We start from the raw sequence: 18,410 nt of genomic DNA, 5'->3' as shown, positions 1-18,410 counted from the left end.
GAATTTCTGTGAGGCAAGAAATACAGATTTTCTCAAGGGCACTACACAGCTCCTATTCTGAAGAAGCCACCGGGGAGTCGGGCTGTGTGTGTTGGGCATGAGTCTGGGACAGCCTCTGGCACTGTTGGCTAAAGGCGTGGCTCTAGAAGCCTTTGATGTTTCCCATGTGGGGAGTAAGCTGATTTTCTGACCCTCACCCAGCCCTGCTGAGAACAGATTCCCTGTCAGGCTCAGAACTCTGATCAAGAGGGGCATTCTTGCTACTACTGGCATTTGTGTCGGACAAGAAAAAGCCTGAAGGAAGAAGCCACCTTACTTTACAGTTGCTCCTGAAAGCCGGGGCTTGCCCGCTCCTTCCAGGAATTCAGATACAGTGGGGATCCATCTAGTACACTGCTCTGGGCGTCAGTGTCGTCAGGGAGCTCTGAAACCATCCCACCCAACCAGCTCCTGTCCAGGCAGAATGTGACTTGCCCAGGGGAAGCAGGCAAAGGAGAAGCAGCACGCCCACGATTCTTTCTTCCAGGCCTTTCAGAGCTGGCTGTAAGAGCTGCTTGGTAAAAACCTGGCTTGGTAGGACTTGGACCCCCATATGTGGGTTTGCCTGATCAAGGCACAGTCCCTTCTCACAGCTGCTTCCCAGAGGGCCTAGGAAACCAAAGGGTGCTGGGCAGGCCCAGGCCTCTACCCTCCCAGTGCCGTTGCCCTCCCTGGCCCACAGAGGTGAACCTGAGGGATACCTGGGAAGCCAGCTAGCCGTGCAGAGCTGTGATGGTGTCTTCCGTGAAATGCCATAGCATGCGTTAGCCTCTGCATCGCTGTCAGGTGGTGGCTTTTCGGGGCCTTCAAGAGGTGTTGTTGATGGGTTATTTGGTCTGGGGTATGTGATGGGTCAGGTGCGGCCTTCGTACCTCCCTCTGGTCTGGATGCTTCAGACCACATGTTGTCCACATGTCTGAACCCTTTGGGGTGGGGCTTATCTTCCCTGCACTTGGCTTTCACACTGCTCTCCTGGACATGCACGCCCCTAATCATCACATTCTTTGCTCTCTCCTCAGTGGTCGTAACCCACAAAATCCTTCGGAAGGCCAGAGGAAACCTGGAGGTATGCCCTTTGAGTCTTGTCACTACAGGCCATGTGGAAGGTTGGGTGGGGTGCAGGCCTATAAAGGACCTCTTGAAAAATGAAGGTGCAGGTGGAACCAGGGGACATGTCCTCCTCGGAGAGTTGTGTGTTTTTCCCAGCAGTGCATGAAAAGTTGTGTTTTATCATGCCATGTCGCGAGTGGGGGTTCTAAATTTTAAGTTTGTATGCTATTTTTACCAGTAAGAAGTACAGCAAACAGTACTTGGCACATAGTAGGCATTTTATGCATATTTCTTGAATGAATGAATACAGTATGATCTCATCGTCATTTTATTCAGTAAATATTTACTCATCAAACAGTATGTCTTTGAAAGCACTTTCAGAATAACAATCTCGCATTTACCTCTGTCAGGGATCTGACTTCAGAAACCTCTACTGGACTTAAAATTCTCCTTTTTTCCCCTCCTTTTCCTAGCTTAGGCCCAGGGGTGCCCATCCAGGAACATGCAGTCCCAGCAGACCAGGCTCCTGAGGAGAACTTTCAGCCAATAAAGGTTGTGCTTCCCCCACTGAGCTCGCGCTGTCTCTTTCTTCCAAGTGTGGTTCCTATTTATTGAGGAAGAAAGAGCTGTCTGGCCAAAGGAAGTCTATTTTTTCCCTTCGTGTTTTCTCTCTGAAAGTTGGCTTGAGAGCTGTCGTCAGAAAGGTTCATATACTCCACAGCTGGGTGGTAAAAGGCCTCAAGCTCTTGGATGCTGCGTTTCAGATCTGGGGCAGGCACCGGAGCCGAGGCTGTGCGCCTTGGTGGGCTTCAGGTCTTCCCCTGGCTTTGCTTAGTACTCAGCCAGTGCTGCAGTTTGAAGATTCTCATTAAATGATTCATTTCATTTCACCTTGATGATTCAGTTGTTGTGTGGAGACTCAAAGCCCAGGTCCCAAAATCCCACGTGGGACTGGCCAGGGTTCCATGAGTCGCATGACTCAGTGCCGAGCTCGCTCAGGTGTCCGGAGAAGCCAGCCCCGTGCAGTGTGGCCGTGCGCATGGCGTGTGCTCGGCATCTCACAATCTGCTGGACAGCAGCCCTTGCCGTGGTGCCATTCCCAGCTTAGCAAAGAGCAAAGTGAGGCCCAGAGCTGGGACATGGCATTTGCATTGTTCCCATGATGACTGGGGTGTATCGTCAGCCGTCCACATCGCTGCCTCTGACCAAGATGCCCCAGCCAAAACACTTTAGCGGCTTCCCGCTACCCTCTGATCCAAGCCTGAGCCCATAACAAGGTTTACAAGCCTTGCTGGCACCTCCAACTCCTCTCCCTTCCTGCCTCCTCCCTCTCCACTTTGTGTTCTGTGCAAACGGAACAGTGTTCTCCCCAGCCTGACCCAGGCTGCGCCCTCTTGGACTCCCACCCTTTTTCTTTCTAGTTAGCTTTAAATGGTCCTTTAGAAATATTTTTTGGGCCCTTTGGGGAGTCTCTTCTGACCCGATACTAGGTGACATGCCCCACCTCTGCTCCCGCAGCCCCCACACCACTGTGTGTGAATCCTCTGAGCCCCTGGAGAGCAGAAGCTTGTGTTGACCACGGAATTGCCAGTGCCTGGCCTGGCACCCAGCTCCCCAGACACAGTGGTGAGGGGAGGAGACGGGATTGCCTCAGCTGGAAGCACAGGGTGCAGCAGCCTAGACTGGGAGTCCAGGGAGTGGCCTCATGCCAGGTACCCCACTTAGCCTGCTTCCCTGTCCACTAAGAGAGGGGCAGGGGCAAGTGGGCAGTACAGACCCTTTCTGCTTGGGTTCCTACCATCCGTGCTCTTCCTGAGAAATATTTGCACAGATGTACCTCAGTTTAATACGTACCAGTGTGTGGAAACTCAGATTGAGTCATAATGTCACTGGAGTGCCTTTTGCAAGCAGTCGCACAGTTGACTTCCTAAATGGAAGCTGGGTGGGCTGAGGATCCAGGTCGGCGTGGCGTTGTGGAGCAGGCGGCCTGGTTCCAGTCCGAGTCCCATGCTTCTGTAAATGAGAGTTACTGTTGCCCAGTACTGTTACAGAATTGGGAGCCTCGAATTTTGGAAGCAGCTGAACAACAAGACCCTTTCCACAAATTGGTGACTCTTCTTCAGTGTCTCAGTGGCTGCTCTTAAGTTTTAAAATACTGTTTAAAGTTTTATGGCTATGTTGTGCCAAGCCCCTGTTAACCTCAGTAGAGAAGGCACCAGGTTCAAGAGGTCTGAGAAGAGACCCAAAGCCAGCAAATGAGATGTGGGCTCTATTAGGGGCTTACATACAGGGGGAAGTCCAGAGGCAGCAGACTGGAGAACTGCTTTTCGGTCCAATGGCAGCGGCTGAACAACATAACCCACGGCCCAGTGGCAGCAGGTAAGGCAGGAAAACCTCCACCGCTTATTAACAGCATGCAGTTTATACCCTTCCCCCAGTGACCTCTACCTGGGAACCTTCTTTTAACCCAAAACTCAGGGCCTCAGTCCCCTGTATAGCCTGTGTCCCATGAGACGGGCTGGGAGCTCAGGTACTCCTCATAGACAAGGAACAAATCTCCGGGTTGGCCACTCCTAGATTCTCTAGCTCGGAACAACATTCAGACGCATCTGCCACATAGGGTCATTCTAAGGGTATACTCAAGCTATTGCTATCAGGGCGTTTGCCCTCCAGGCAGATGTGCACAAATGTAAGCGTGTGTGGTTGGGGCATGGTGGGGAGGGGAGCAGGTTGTACAGTATAGTTGTTATAGCTCAGGCTAGGCTTGGAAGTAAGACCTGGGCTCAGATGCCCCTACAGGGGAACAGCCCTACCTTGCCTGGCACATGGGCAGTGCACAGCCCATGGGAGCTGAACTTGGTTGTTGGCAGTGGCTTGAGTTGGAGGGGTTAGAGGAGGGATCCACATTGGATTCTGGTACATCCCAGTCCCGTCTGGTTGGTGAAGCCAGGCATGCCTGGGAGCAGGACCTGCAGAGGAGGGGGCTCTGGAAGCCAAGCTGTCCATTTGCTTCAGGTCACCCACAGCTTTTCAGGAACACAGTAATCTAAAACTAAGTGTATATTTGTCCCCCAGTTTAGAGTCATGTAAAATACCTTCAACCTTGGGCTATGAAGGCCCTCCCTCTTCTGGGAGGTGGAGGAGCAGCCTGGTTTGTTTGGGCTGGATTAGTGCCAAGAACAAGCTGCAAATAAGACAATTTGGACCTTGGAGAAAGCTCCATTGTCCCTGGTGAGTTAATTTTAACAGCAGCTGAATTCAGGAGGCTTTGAAGCAGTAATCAGAAAATGTGTCAATTTCCCATTGGTGAAATTAATCACCACGTGTGCTGGAGGAGCTGCACCTGAGAGAAACAGCTGCAGGGACTAAATATATAGTGAGAGAAGGAGGGGGAGAGGGAGACAGGCCCCGGGCCCCCTGCTTGTCCTACCTTGATAATGGTGCTTTGATCTCACTCCTGAAGCCCACCTCCCTACATCCCTGTCAGGAGCCTGGAGAGTAAAATCCTTGCCCCTCTGGCCGGTGATCACCTGGATAGCAGTAGCCACGCTGTGCATCTCAGTAATCTGCACCACCCCCCATTTACAAATGAGAGGACCCAGGGATGGAGCCAGAATTTGAACTGATGTCCCTTGGATTATCAACATTCCCCCCAAAACGCCATCTCTTCGAAAAACTGCAGCGTTTCCCTGTGTTACAAATCGAAGTATTCTCGTTCTACCCTTTCCGACAAAATGTCTCTGGATGACCAGAGCAAGGGCCCAGAGACCCACAATTGAATTCCTCAACACAGCAGCCCTGAAAACTGCTTGTAACTGGGTCGTGGAATGGAGAAAGAGTGATCTTGTTAATAAGTTCTCGGCATTGTGGAAGCTAAGAAACCTGCCTGGGGGACTGGGCCCTGCCAAATTGCCTCTTCAATCTTGGCTATATTTTAAGTCTAACTCAAGAATGCAATTATCAAAATTACTCATCCCATCTCCTGAGAAGCCCAGGACTCTCCCTCAGGGGCTAGACCCATTTCCCTCTTGCTACAGATGGGTGCCGGGTGGGGGTGGGTGGATCCAGAGACCTAGGCCCCCAAGGTGGGGCCTTCTAATGGAACCAAACCTCAGTTTCCTTGTCTGCAAAATTATGAGATGTGGAAAGATAAAGATGTTCAGTGGCTAACCATGAGGCCCCGACATCGGCCAAATTGCTGGGGTTCATCCACTCACCTCGGGTAAGGGTCGGCCTCTGGCCAGCAGTACATGCTGGAGACATCCTTATACCTCCTCTCCCTCCCCCTCCATATCCCATCCATGATCAGGGCCACTGTCTCTGGTTTTATCTCCCAAGGCCACTGCTTCGTTCATCTCCACTGCCACCTCGGTTCAAGTGACCATCAGCTCTCACCTGGACAGCTTACTGTAATAGCTTTCCAGTTGGCCTACCACATCCACCTCACCTCTCCGAATGTCTGCCATACCACAGCTAGAGTGACTCTTTAAAAGGTAAAGTAAATCATATTATCCCCCTCATTTAAAATGTGGGATGCCTCTCACCACACCTAATATGGCCAGCCAACCCTTGGTTTCCTGAGCCCTTTTGTCCACCCTCTTGGCTCCTTGTCCTTCGGTCTCTTTGGGCTTTCGTCTCTGGCCACAGGATCTTTACACATGCTGCCCCCTGCCCAGCATGCTCCTACCCTGGCTACTCTTGCTAGTCAGAGACAGCTTCCGGATCTGGAGCCCCTGTACTCTGTGGTCAGTGTGAGATGATCCCCTCTCACTGACGCTTGGCTGCTGTGTGACTTAGGGTTGTGTATGCAGTTGTGATGTTTTGGGTTATGGCTCTCCCTGTCATTGACCTGAAGCTCCATGAGAACACAGACCCCACACAATTTGCTCACCACACCAGTCCTGCTGCCTGGCACAGGGCCAGTAAATATAGTCACTCAGCAAACATCCCCAGAGCTTCTCCCACCTCCTTCTGAAGGGACTCAGGTTGGTGGGGAGAAGAGACAAGTAATATAGCTAATAGGGAACACTTGCTTAGACTTGGGGTCCTGGGAGCCTGGCTGTCTTTGGAACATCATCACAAGCAGTCATTGTGACAGCCCTGGCTGGGAGGGACTGCTTTTTTCATATGAAGGACTGGGGCACAGAGTGATCCGCCCAAGATGACACAGGTTTGGATGGAGGCCTGCGGGCTGCAGAGCCCAGCTGCCCGCCGCTGCGTGCAAGTGCAGTTCAGTATGGTGAGTGCCCAGGCGGCTGGCCAGGCTGGAGTGGGGCCCACGCTGGCAGCGTCTGCTTCCACTTGCAGCCTGCTCAGGCGGTTCCTGCCAGTGATCCAAAGCCCAGCCCTGCCCCCTGGTGTGGCCACTCTCTGGGCCTCATCCTTGCTGGAAGGCAGGCAGTTGGCGTTGCTTCTGACTCATCCTTTTAGACTTCTTTATTCTCAGAGTTGCCCAGGTCCCCTCTGTTCCCGTTGACCCCATTCCCAGGGAAGCCACCAGTCCTGCCTGACCCTAGAGGGCAGCACTGGACAGGACTTATCCCTCCAACTGGATCACAATGGGACTAAGTGCATAGTGGTTACCAAGCGCCCTCCCACACGCGCCTCTCTAAATGCGAAATCACGTCCTTGTTAACAGGCATTCACAGGAGAGCTTAATTACATGTTTTCAGGTCTAAAACGATCCTCTGTTTGTATTAATGCTACTTTCCCCTTCCAAACAGAACAGCATGTGGTCCCAGCTTGTGTGTGACACTGGCTGACCGTGCGGGCAGACACGGGAAAAAGAGAACAAGGTCACCCTGGCCTCGCCCTCCTCTTTAGCCAAGACGACAGTGGGGTCAGGGGCAACAGACAGAGCGACCAGGCCCAGGGCTCCTTTGTGGTGGAAGCCAGTGGCTGGGAGCCCACCTGGAGAGTGTGGGGTGGGTGTGAGAGGGGATACACGTGGGCGAGGTGTGGACACGCAGTGTAAGAAGGTATTTGGAGATAGTCACGGTTACACACCCAACATCTGCTGGCACCTACCCAAGCCCAGAGTTCCCAGAGCTGCCACTGTTCCGCAGGCCCCCGAGGCGCTGCCAGTCAAGCATGGGGGACAGGCCAGCACACAGGTGATCCGTGGTCGTGACAAATGGTCAAAGTAGCTGTGGCCATCCAGAGAACTAGCCCCTACCCAGCCTTGGAGGTGAGCAGGAAAGGTGCCCTGGGGTGACCCTGGGTGAGCGGTAAGGGCCAACTGGGAACTGTAGGGGTGGAGAAAGGGGGTGGGGTTCCTAGGCAGAGGAAATGCAGCAGGGGCCAGGGTCTGTGAGTGGTGCATTGGCCTGGTTAGAGCTTAGAATCCAGTCAGCGGCATGGGCAGTGCCTTGGGTGGCAGCTTGCGGCCAGCGGACATCATTGGGAGCAGTAGGAGAGGCACGGGTAGGTTTTTGCCTGGGAAGGGTGGGGGAACCTGCCAAGTGTCCAGTGTGCAGGCCTGAATTGTCCTCACCTGGTCAGGGGATGGGAACAGAAAACCAGGGTGGATTTGGGACACTTGAGAGGACCTGGGGGGGGGGGGGGTGTGTGCGCGCGCGCGCGCGTGTGTGTGTGTGTGTGCATGCGCCCCCTGGTGGTGTGTGTGAAGAGGAGAGGGTTCATGCTGCTGGTTTCTGGCCCAGCCAATGGTGTGGCCACCTCCACAGAGAGAGAACAATACGGAAAGTATGGAATAGTATGGAATGCCAACTGCATCTTTCAAGGTGGGCAGAATCTACAGGGTTGGGGTGAAGGAGGAAACAGCTGTGCAAAGGCGTGGTGGTCACTGAGGGACCCATTTGGAGCGTGGCAGGGCAGGAAACACCAGCTTGGATACAAGGTACTTGAATTTGGGCCTTTTTTTTTTTTTTGGCATTGGGAAAACAATAGTGATTGTTCCAGCGATGAAGGAGAAAGCCCTGGGGGGAGGCAGAAAGAAAAATCTAGACGGGAGGCCAGTCAGGGGAGAGGGTGGGGGACTCAATCATCTCTCAGGCAGTGAGCCCCAGGGCTGTGAGGATGCAGAAGCCGGCTCTCTTCCCGCTGCTGTTGCAGGAAGGCTGATGGCAAGAGAGGAAGCCGGCCTCCTACTCAGATGGGGCCATGGGGGTGGTCTCCCTGGGGGCTACCTGGGACTCCTGTTTCAGAACCCTAGAGTGACCCAGTGACCCACCCGCAGGCAGCTCCTCTGTCTAGAGACAGGGCAGGTCCAAGCAGCTGCCTAGAGAGGGGCTGTGCCATAGAAACACGGGTGATTTGAACTCAGCCTCAGTTTCCAGCCTCACCTTTAAAGTGGGGTTAATGACACCTCCATTTTTCTACCCAAGCCTCCTCCTCCCTTGGGAGTTCCCCGTGTTGGAGTTCAGAGCTCCTTCAGGCCCTGCCACAGGCCAGCCTGTCCTCTCCCCCGCCCAGCGGGTTCTGCTTCCTCCCTCAGCCTCTCCACTGTGTCCTCTCCTCTCGGTCCCCACCTCCTCCTTACAGCTGCTTGCCTGTGCCAGCACCGGGCACCTGTGGCCTGGGTGAAGGCAGCAGCCTTCTCATGGGTCTCCCTGCCTCCTGCTCATGCCCCCACCCCTCACTGTCTCTGCCTACATCCAGGACCGTCTTGTTAATTGCAAGCCCAATCATGTCACTTCTCTGCTTGCAGACCCTCCCAAGACAAAAGTCCCACTCTTCCATTGAATCCAAGCCTTCCCATCTGACCTTGGCCTTCATCTCCCATAGACTAGGGCTCATCCTTGGTGATCTCCCCCTGCCCCCATCCATGAGGTTGGCTAGTCTTGCCACACTCCTTGCAGACCCCTGAGAACACCTCCTTGGTATCCTGCAGCTCTGGGCTTTGCACTCGCGTCTCCTGTTCCTAAATGCCCGTCTCCGACATCCCAGGGCTGACTCACTCCCACTCATCTTTACCTCAGGCATCCCCTCTGGGCTTTCATCCTTTATGCCTCAATTTATCTCTCTATAACAGGGGTATGATCCCTTATAACTAGAGATGGTCTTCGGGTCTTAATTGACTGCAGGCAACTAAGTTAACTGAGACATAAGAAGTCTAAAATTCGAATGGTGCCTTGGCTGCATTAATAGAGATAGAGTCCAAACATGAGAGGTGAATTATCTTGCTCTTGTCAGACCTCCACAGCTTGTCAGACTATTCTGCGGGCCTTGTGATCATTTCCTCTGCCTTGCTTTAGGAAGGATATTGACCAAGTGGCTCATATCATTGATGCTTTTGCCTCAGTTCATTGAATTTGTTTGCCGTTTGTTAGAAATAGATGCTCGATGCCAAAAAGAAAAATTAGCACTGAGACAAAGGATCTTTCAGCAATGCAATTTTTACTTCCTGGACTGCAGGAAGGTTACTCTCGTTAGCCATCTTGCCAGAGAGTACAATGAACAAAGGAAAAGCAGACAAATTTATCCCTTAGGCATCTGGGGTCATCCTTACTCCTGTATCTAGCTCCGTTGGTTGGAGCCAGACCTCACAATCTAAACTAAAACCTGACTGGCTAATAACTTAAAACTTATCTAAACAGGTAAAAGCAGTGGAGAGCTGGAACATGCCTGTGAGCACGTCCAGCACAGATATCTTGGTTAAAGTACAAGGACACAGAATGTACTACGTTCCTGTAAGCATGGCATGTCTAACAGCTACATAGGATAGGGTTTAACAAAGTTATTAGTGCACTTATTCTTTAACAAGAAAGGAAACTTTAAAAAGAAACTTTTCTACTTCCCACACCATTCATCAAGCCTGTATATGCCAGGTGCTACATATATATAGTGACACTTAATGCCATAAGCATTATGATGCCCTTTGTGCAGATGAAGAGGAAGTCACAATATATTAGCTATTGTAATAATAAAATAGTGCCTGTGGTAGGCAGAACAACAGCCCTAAAGATGTCCATGCTCTAATCCCAGAACCTGTGAATATGTTACTTTATATGGCAAAAAGGAACTTACAGAGGTGATTAAAGTTAAGGACTTTGAGATAGGACATCTTTCTGGATTATCCAGGTAGGTCCACTCTAATTCCATAATTCCTTAAGGGACAAGAACCTTTTCCCATCTGTGGCCAGAGAGAGATGTGACATCAGGCAAAGGGTCAGAGTGGCTGAAGACAGAGCGAGGGGCCATGAGACAAGGAACACAAGGCAGGAAACAGATTCTCCCCTAAAGGACCCAGAAAAAGAGCACGGTTCTGCCTACTCCTTAATTTTAACCCAGCGAGACCCTCGTCGGACTTCTGCATATAGAACTGTAAGATAATAAATGTATGTTGTTTTAAGCCACAAGGTTTGTGCTAATTTGTTATGACAGCAGTAGAGAATGAATCTGGTGCCTCCGTCAGTACAAATGTGATCACATGAATTTAGAGCTGATATGCAGATGCTTATAGTGTGTAATTTCTTAATGACAGGGACCACTGAATAGATGACCTGTGAGGTAGTGAGCTCCCTATCCCCAGACACATGTGACAGAGGCCGCCTGCTAGCTGTTGATGATGTTGTAGAGGGGTTTTTTGCTCAATGGGCAGGTGCTTGGACCAAGGACTTCCTCCAGAGTCTCCAGAGAATAGAGTGAGAAGCCACGGGGCCCGAGGCTGGAGGAGGTGGTGGTTCTCCCTGCCGGCTGGGAGGCCTGTCACCACCCACAGGGTCTCCCTTTAGGCGCGTTATGGTATATGGTTCCAGCACTCCATTACTTCAGAACACTTCTATGTAATGTATTGAACGAATTATTGAAATGTGTAATTACAGTGTGCATTATAATATAAAAGAAGTCTGTTATATTCATTTGATGGAACTGTGCTCCATAATGTCTATTCTAATATAAAGATTCTGCCATTAGAGTGTTATATTGCGTGATGATAATTGTCCATCTGCAGACACTGTCTCCTATCTTCACCCAGTTCCCTTTCTCCCGATGCTCCTGCTACCATGAGACTGGAATACTCAAACTTGCCACGTGAGAGGGCACTTTGGGGTGATTGGGCCCATCCCCACATTAGAGAGATGGGGAAGGTGAAGCCCTGAGCCCAGAGCTGGTAATGCCAGCATATCCCAAGTCCCAGCCAGTGGCCAGCCTGTGGTTCCCAAATATCTGTGAATTGCAACCCTTTGTTCAAAATGAAATCTCGTGTGGAACCCCAATATAAAAGCAGATGGGTCAGCTCTAGGGCAAGCCAAGATGGGCCACCCAGGGTCCTGAGTGCTTGGGAGCCAACTAAGCCTCACCCCCACTCTGAGGTTCCTCTACCAAATAGTAGGACTTCAAGGGACACCCTGTGAAAATCAGCCTCTGAACCTGGTCCAGATGGCAAAAATGAGTCCCTGAGTGTGGCAAATGCTTGCCTGAGATCATACCCTGAGTTGGAGGCAGAGCTGGGATCAGCACTCGCGTCTGCTTGGTTTGTGCCTCTCCATTCCGGTGGCAATGTGAACCCCGGCTGTTCTCAACCCTGGCTGTGTTGGAATTACCGCGGGCTTGTCAGCATGAGGATCAGAGCCCTGGTCCTACAGACTGTGGTGTGATGAGTCTGTGGCAAGATGCAGGGCTTCCTGTTTCTGAAAAGAGCCCCCGAGGCTCCTGCTGCACAGAGTGAGTTAAGAACGACTTCCTCCCGAGCATCGCTTCGGTTTGCGCTCCTCACTGTATCTTCCTTGCTGCCCTAAGTCAGGCCCTGTCACCTGCAGTTGTCATCTTTCCACAAATATTAACAGCATAGGCACCGTCCTGGGCCTTTGGGACAAAACAAAGACCCCTGCTTAGATTCTAGCAGTGGAAGCCGGTAATAAGCCCACGGTCTCGTCTGTTAGAAGGGAAATGTGTTATGGCAAAAAGGACTGGAGTGCAGGGCAGGGGAGGGTGGGAGAGGGGAGCTGGTGTCAGGAGTTAACTGAGCGGGGACAGGACAGGGGATCCTAGTGGAGACAGGATGTGAGCAGAGAAAAGTCATCCCAATACCTCCATTGCCTGGACTTGTCCAGTAGCATGTTGAGACCAGAAAATGGGAAAATACTGCACTCCCAGGTTGCCTGCCTTCTCAGGGGGTTCTGAAGCCGTCCTGCTTGGGCGAGGTTACCACAGTTCCTCTACCTCCTGGCTGCAGCCTTGAGGTGAACAGTGGTCAGATCGAGGCCTGGGCTGGGCTGGGACAGTCTCCTCTTGGCTCCACCCCAGAGCCGTGGAGCCTCGGTTTCATCAGTCTCTTTCCCTAAAGTCCTGCTGGCTGTGAGATTAACTCATGTAAGCAAATGCCTCTGATTCATTGGAGGAGTCAGACATGGAAGCTTGGGTTTCAAAGCTCTACATATAGTCTCAGTTCTTACAACACCCCTATGCGGCTGAGTTTAATTCTCCCATTTTTCTTTCTTCTTCTTATTTTTTGAGATGGAGTTTCACTCTGTTGCCCAGGCTGGAGTGCAATGACGCAATCTCGGCTCACTGCAACCTCTGCCTCCCAGGTTTAAGTGATTCTCCTGCCTCAGCCTCCCGAGTAGCTGGTATAGGCACCCACTACCATGGCTGGCTAATTTTTGTATTTTTAGTAGAGACAGCGTTTCACCATGTTGGTCAGGCTGGTCTCGAACTCCTGACCTCGTGATCCACCCACCTTGGCCTCCCAAAGTGCTGGCATTATAGGCGTGAGCCACGGTGCCATACTAATTCTCCCATTTTTCAGAAGAATAAATAAAGCTCAGTGAGGTTAATCCACTTGCTTAGAGTCATGTGTGTACCTAGTAAACCAATGAGCTGATAGTGGAGCCAGGTCTGTTCAACTGTTTCTGCTGAGTCATGTCATCTCACTAAATGTTTGCTGAACTGCTGAATGGAGGCGTGGAGTTTTAGGCTTGCTGAGTTAGAATCCCCAGACTGGCAATTTAGAGCGTGTTATTCAAATCCAGCCGACTCCTGTTTTACAGTAACCATCATCAAAGCCCACTGTTAACAGCAGCCACATCTTCCTTTGTGTATTTGAAAAAAATTCCATCTCAAAGCCATCACATCCGGCAGTGACCATGGAGGAGTCAGTAGGAATTAAATCTGAAGCCAGAAACAGGAAGAAGCGAGTGGAAGGTCATCTTTTGAAATGACAAAGAGGTGCTGTTTTCTCAGTCGGGTAGGCCTGGCTACTGTAGCACCAACTGGGCCGCGAATTTTAATTCCAATCTCTGCAGCTGCTAATGTGCTTGTCGCTTGGAGAATAGACACTAATTGACAAGCAACTAAATAAATAACGTGTAACATGAAAGCAAACACAAGCTTTAAAAGAAAAAAATAGCAAAAAGGATGAAATTTAAAATGCGGGGAGTTGAACGGTGTTTTCCACACTCCATTAAAGTGACATCAAAAGGCTTTTCAAAATATTTGTTTTATGGTGAAGACAGAGTTAGGAATCATCTGCACTTCTGTCCCCAAGCTGCTGCACTGGAAATCAGAGGTGGTGTGGGGAGAAGAGGAGAGAAGCTTCTTCAAGAGGAGCTGGAGAGACGAAAGCCAGTGCCTGAAGCATGATGTGTCATCCCCTTGGTCCTACAGGGGGACAGACAGAGGCCCAGAGAGGCCCAGAGGAGCACCAGTCACCTGTTGGGTCCCTGAGGGGTTAAGCCTCTGGTATGGATTGAATTGTGTCCCCCAAAGAGATATGTTGAAGTCCTAACCCTGAGTACCTCAGATTGTGACCTTATTCGAAAATGGGTTCATTGCCGATGTAATTAGTTAAGATGAGGGCATGCTGGAGCAGGGTGGACCCTTGGTCCACTATGGCCGGTGTCCTCATAAGAAACGGGAGGAGGCCAGGTGCAGTGGCTCACACCTATAATCACAGCACTGTGGGAGGCTGAGGCGGTGGATCACGAGGTCCGGAGTTCGAGAACAGCCTGACGAACGTGGTGAAACCCCTCCTCTACTAAAAATACAAAAATAGCAGGGCATGGTGGTGTGCACCTGTAATCCCAGCTTCTCAGGAGGCTGAGGCAGGAGAATCGCTTGAACCCAGTTGGCAGAGGTTGCAGTAGGCTGAGACTGTGCCATTGCACTCCAGCCTGGGTGACAAAGCAAGACTCTGTCTCAAAGAAAAAAAGAAACAGGAGAAACAGGGGAGAGGAACACCATGCGAAGACACAGACACAGCGAGAAGATGGCCGTGTGACAACAGGTCACAGGCAGGGACAGATTCCACCTAAGCCTCAGATGGAGCATGGCCCTGCTGACACCTTGGTTTCAGACCTCTGCCCTCCAGAGCTGCAAGAGAATAGACTTCTTCCAGGCTGCCGAGTGTGCGGTGCTTTGTCCCAGCAGCCCTAGGAGACGAGCCCTGCCTCTGCCGCCTGTGCTCCCGCTCCCCACTGTGGCAGCCCAAGGTGGACAACAGTTTCGTGTCCTGACTGGAGACACTTCTTCTCAGAACTCCCCTGACATCCTGCAGCCAGTTATGCTCTGATCGTGTAGCCGTGAAATGTCACTTACGTTCCCCCATTTTAATTTTTCACGTAGTTCTTGCTACCTAGACTACGAGAATCTTTTCAAATTTCAGTTCAATTTGTTCAACAAGAACTTCTTGAGCTTCTTAACCCAGTGTGCCTCCCTCTCCCAGGGGCCACCAGTCCCTCTCCCCTTCCTCTCCGCTTCCTCCAAACTGGCCGCCTGTCTCCCTTGCTTTTCCCTGAGCATGTCCGACATGCTCTGCTTCAAAGACTGGACGCTGTCCTGCCTGGAATTCCCTACTCTGTCACCTCCTTGACGTCACCTTCTCAATCAGGACTACACTGACTTCCCACCCCTATTCGTAATCCCGTCTTTCCGCTGTGCACCTGATGCCACTTTGCTGGCCTCGTGCTGTGTGATTTGTGTGTGTGTTATGCTTATCATTTGTCATGTTTTCCCACCATAGACTATAAACTTCATGAGGCCAGGGACTCCTCTGTGTTGCTCACCTAGAATGGTTCTGGTGCTCAGTACATATTTGTTGATGAATGACACTCTCCCTGTGCTAGGCCCAGGGCTGGGCCCTGGGGAGACTGATATGTGATCCTTAAATAGCTCACAGCATCCTAGGGGACCAGTACATGCTGACAATTCCAGCTCAGGTGCTACGAGTAGCAATAGGCTGACTGCCACCACAGACCGAGGAGTGCTGAGTCACTCTTTCTGGGGTGGCCAGAAGGGTCTTTCAGAGGAAGTGTTGTCTAAAACAAGTAGGCAGGTGGTGGTAGGAGGGGCTGGCCTAGGGGCCCAGTGTGCAAAAGTGCGGAGGCAAGAAGCATGGTGAGATCCCATCCCCATGAGACATGACAGGGAGCTGCGGTGAGGCTGTGTGTGAAGGATGCCAGGGTGGGAGGTGAGCCTGGGGTTGGCAGTGGGGCTTGAGCCTGAGGGCTTTGTGTACCCATGGCTTCATCCTGGAGTGAGGCAGGGACAAGACATCTCCAGGTTGCAGAATGCACTTCTAGCCCCTTCGCCCACTGTGCTTAGCATCAATCCACTGGAGACAGTTCCTGCCACATTAGACTGAGCTCTTCCTTTCTCCCAGCTCTATGAGTGCAAATGTACCACTTGGAACTCTTGGGTAACAAGTGATAGAAACCCCATTCAAAGCAAGTTAGACCATGAAGGGGCTTTAAGTGTCTTGTGTAACCAGCTGGGAGGAGTAAGGGTGGAGCAGCCTCAGAAGGAGCTGGAAGCAGGACCTCTCCATGCCGCTCAGCACTCCGTGCCTCTGTGGGCAACTCATGTCTCTCCTAGGTGGGCTGGGAGTGGGGGCCACACTTGGAGCAGCATCTTTGCTTCCTCCTCCTCCTCCTTCTTCTTCCTCCTCCTCCTCTTCTTCCTCTTCTCTTCTTCCTCTCTCCTCCTCCCCCTCCTTCCTCTTTCCTCCTTCTTCCTTCCTTCTTTTTCTTCTTTCTTCTTCTTTCTCCTCCTCCCTCTATCACCCAGGCTGGAGTATAGTGGCATGATCTTGGCTCACCGTAAGCTCCACCTCCTGGGCTCAAGCTATCCTCCTACCTCAGCCTCCCACGTAGCAGGGACCACAGGCATGCACCACTAATTTTTTTCTTTTTTTTTCTTTTGTAGAGACAGGGTTTTACCACTGATCTCAAACTCCTGAACTCAAGCAATTCATCCACCTCCCAAAAGCACTGGGATTACAGGTGTGAGTCACCAGGCTCAGCCCATGCTCGCACCTTCTCAGCTTTGTAACCAGAGAGAAAAATGCTCTCTGCCTGCAGCTGTGAGAACAATCCCAGGGAAGAAGCCAGTTGACTCAAATCAAGTCGTGGGCCTGCCCAGTAAGCATCCCTGTGACTGAGAGTACGGTCCAGGGTGAAGTGAGAAGCTCTCGTTTGGACTCCTGGCTAGGGCAGGGTGTGGGGAACTGAGTTAAAGGGAGCAGATCCCCACACAAGGGTGGGAGTGGGGAGACATTTACCAGAGCACTGGGCAGACTCAAATGGTGTCACATAAGGTCTGTCCAGGCAGCATCTGGGTCTAACCAAAGGCCTCCAAGTCACCATTTACGATAGACCCCCCTCTAGGTACCAGGGTGTCTGGAGTCAGAGCCTGGATTGGGAGGATTGTTTTCCAACATGTCCTAGCAATTTCTCCTCTGGGAGCTTCAGTTTCCTCACCTGTAAAATGAGGAAGACAGGCTTGGCTTTAAAAGGGTTTTTGTTGGGCGGGGGTGTCCACACTGGAGGGTGCAGAAACACTCGATAAACACAAGAGGGCTGTGCATTTGGGAGGCCACAGGCGTAGCATTGTCCCTCCCTAGATCCTGGGATGGAGGGAGGGATAAGCTCGCAGAACAGTGGATGGTGAGCCGGGGAGGGCCCTCGGAGGCGGGTTACAGCCATGTGTTCATTTCTCAGTGGGGAGACTGAGGCCCAGGAGGGGGAGCCGCTCATCTGAGGCCTCTGGTGCCTTCTCTGTGAGGTCTGCCACAGCCCCTCGAAGTGAGAGCTGATGTGACAAATGGGCGCTGAGGAGGGTGCCTGGCATAAAATGAAATTGCTTATCAGAGAAATAACGCTAAAAGTAAAATAAATTAGGTTTCGCACTGACGTCGTAATTTTAAAAATTAATTAAGAATAAAAGAAGATGCATCTCGAAGGAAGGGAGAAGTCTAATTTTGACAGACAGTAATTAATTCCTTCGTTCAGGACTTCATTAGCAAGGCTGAAGTACAAATTGCTCCTCTGCAGGGCCTGAAATCCCCAGGGACCTTTGCAAGGCAGTGCCGGGTATAAGGGCCCATGGCAGGGAGGCTACTTCTGGGGACTTGTGTCTGGGTTCCCCAAGACCAACTCCTGGCTGGACTGCTCTGAGTTTTGTGGGTGGTCCTCGTGGAGTGTGACTGTGGGTCTCCCATCCCTAACGTGCCTTGATCAGGCCGTGGGCTCTTAACACTGAACACCTACTGTGTGCTGTGCTGGGGCTGGCTGGGTGCTGAATAGGTCTGGAGAACTGGATAGAGCTTTGGCCCTTGCTGGGCTCACAGTCAGATGGAGGAGATGGATCTTATTTACAACATGTGCTACTTGCTGTGCTGGGATTGGGGAAGGAGAGGGGGTTGATGATACGTGGGATGTGGAGGAGGTGGCTCCTGAGGTGTCTCAGAGTATGTCCAGGAAAGAAGGGGAGTGGGGCATTCAAGGCAGAGTAAAACACAAAGGGGAGAAACAGCACAGCCTCTGGGAGAGGCTTGCACGGGCACTGTCTGGAGTGTGATGTGTTAGAGGGAATGCATGAGGCAGGCTGGGTGCTGTCCATCAGGACTGTCTGGTGGCCTTGAATGCCAGGCTGAGGAAGTTGGACTTTCTCCCAAGGACAGCAGGAATCATTGAAGGGTCTAAGAAAGGAGGGCGATTTGTATTTTAGAAAGAAACCACAACGTCTGAAGTCCCACCATTACGTCTCCTCCTTTGTACCCTGAGTGGTGACCTTCCAGAACAGAGTTCCTTTCCTTCATGTCCCTAGGGCACATTGCTTCTTTTTACAATAAATGTCTTAATTTTGAAATAATCTTAGACGTACAGAAAAGTTGCATATATGATACAAAGAACTACTATTCCTGAACCATTTGAGAATGATGTGCCACCTGACACCTCATTACACCTGAATAATGTGTATTTCACACAAACGTGGACACTGCCTTACAAAATCATATAATAATGGGTAACTGTATTGGTTACCTATTGCTGTGTAACAAATTACCCCGAAAGTAGCTCAAAACAACAAGCATTGATAGTTTCACAGGCACAACTTAGCCAGTGGCTGGAGGTCTCCATGAGATG

At 51.3% G+C, this 18,410-nt stretch overlaps 1 protein-coding gene across 4 annotated transcripts in view; it reads left to right on the top strand.

Annotated features, from left to right (window-relative positions):
- Positions 1–1,979, top strand: part of CDK5RAP2 (CDK5 regulatory subunit associated protein 2) — a 201,128-nt gene extending 199,149 nt beyond the window's left edge. For all 4 annotated transcript variants that reach the window (XM_032251443.1, XM_032251440.1, XM_032251442.1 and 1 more), the window contains 2 exons: positions 1,059–1,105; positions 1,563–1,979. In XM_032251443.1, the coding sequence (XP_032107334.1) occupies positions 1,059–1,105; positions 1,563–1,619 (104 nt within the window). In that variant the 3' untranslated portion in view covers positions 1,620–1,979. The remainder of the gene's footprint in view (positions 1–1,058; positions 1,106–1,562) is intronic.
- Positions 1,980–18,410: the final 16,431 nt, after the last annotated feature.

The sequence above is a fragment of the Sapajus apella genome, unplaced genomic scaffold, assembly GCF_009761245.1.
Source record: "Sapajus apella isolate SASKATOON/1434 unplaced genomic scaffold, GSC_monkey_1.0 scaffold76, whole genome shotgun sequence".
NCBI classification, from domain to species: Eukaryota; Metazoa; Chordata; class Mammalia; order Primates; family Cebidae; genus Sapajus; species Sapajus apella.
This window is presented reverse-complemented; position numbering and strand designations above follow the sequence as displayed.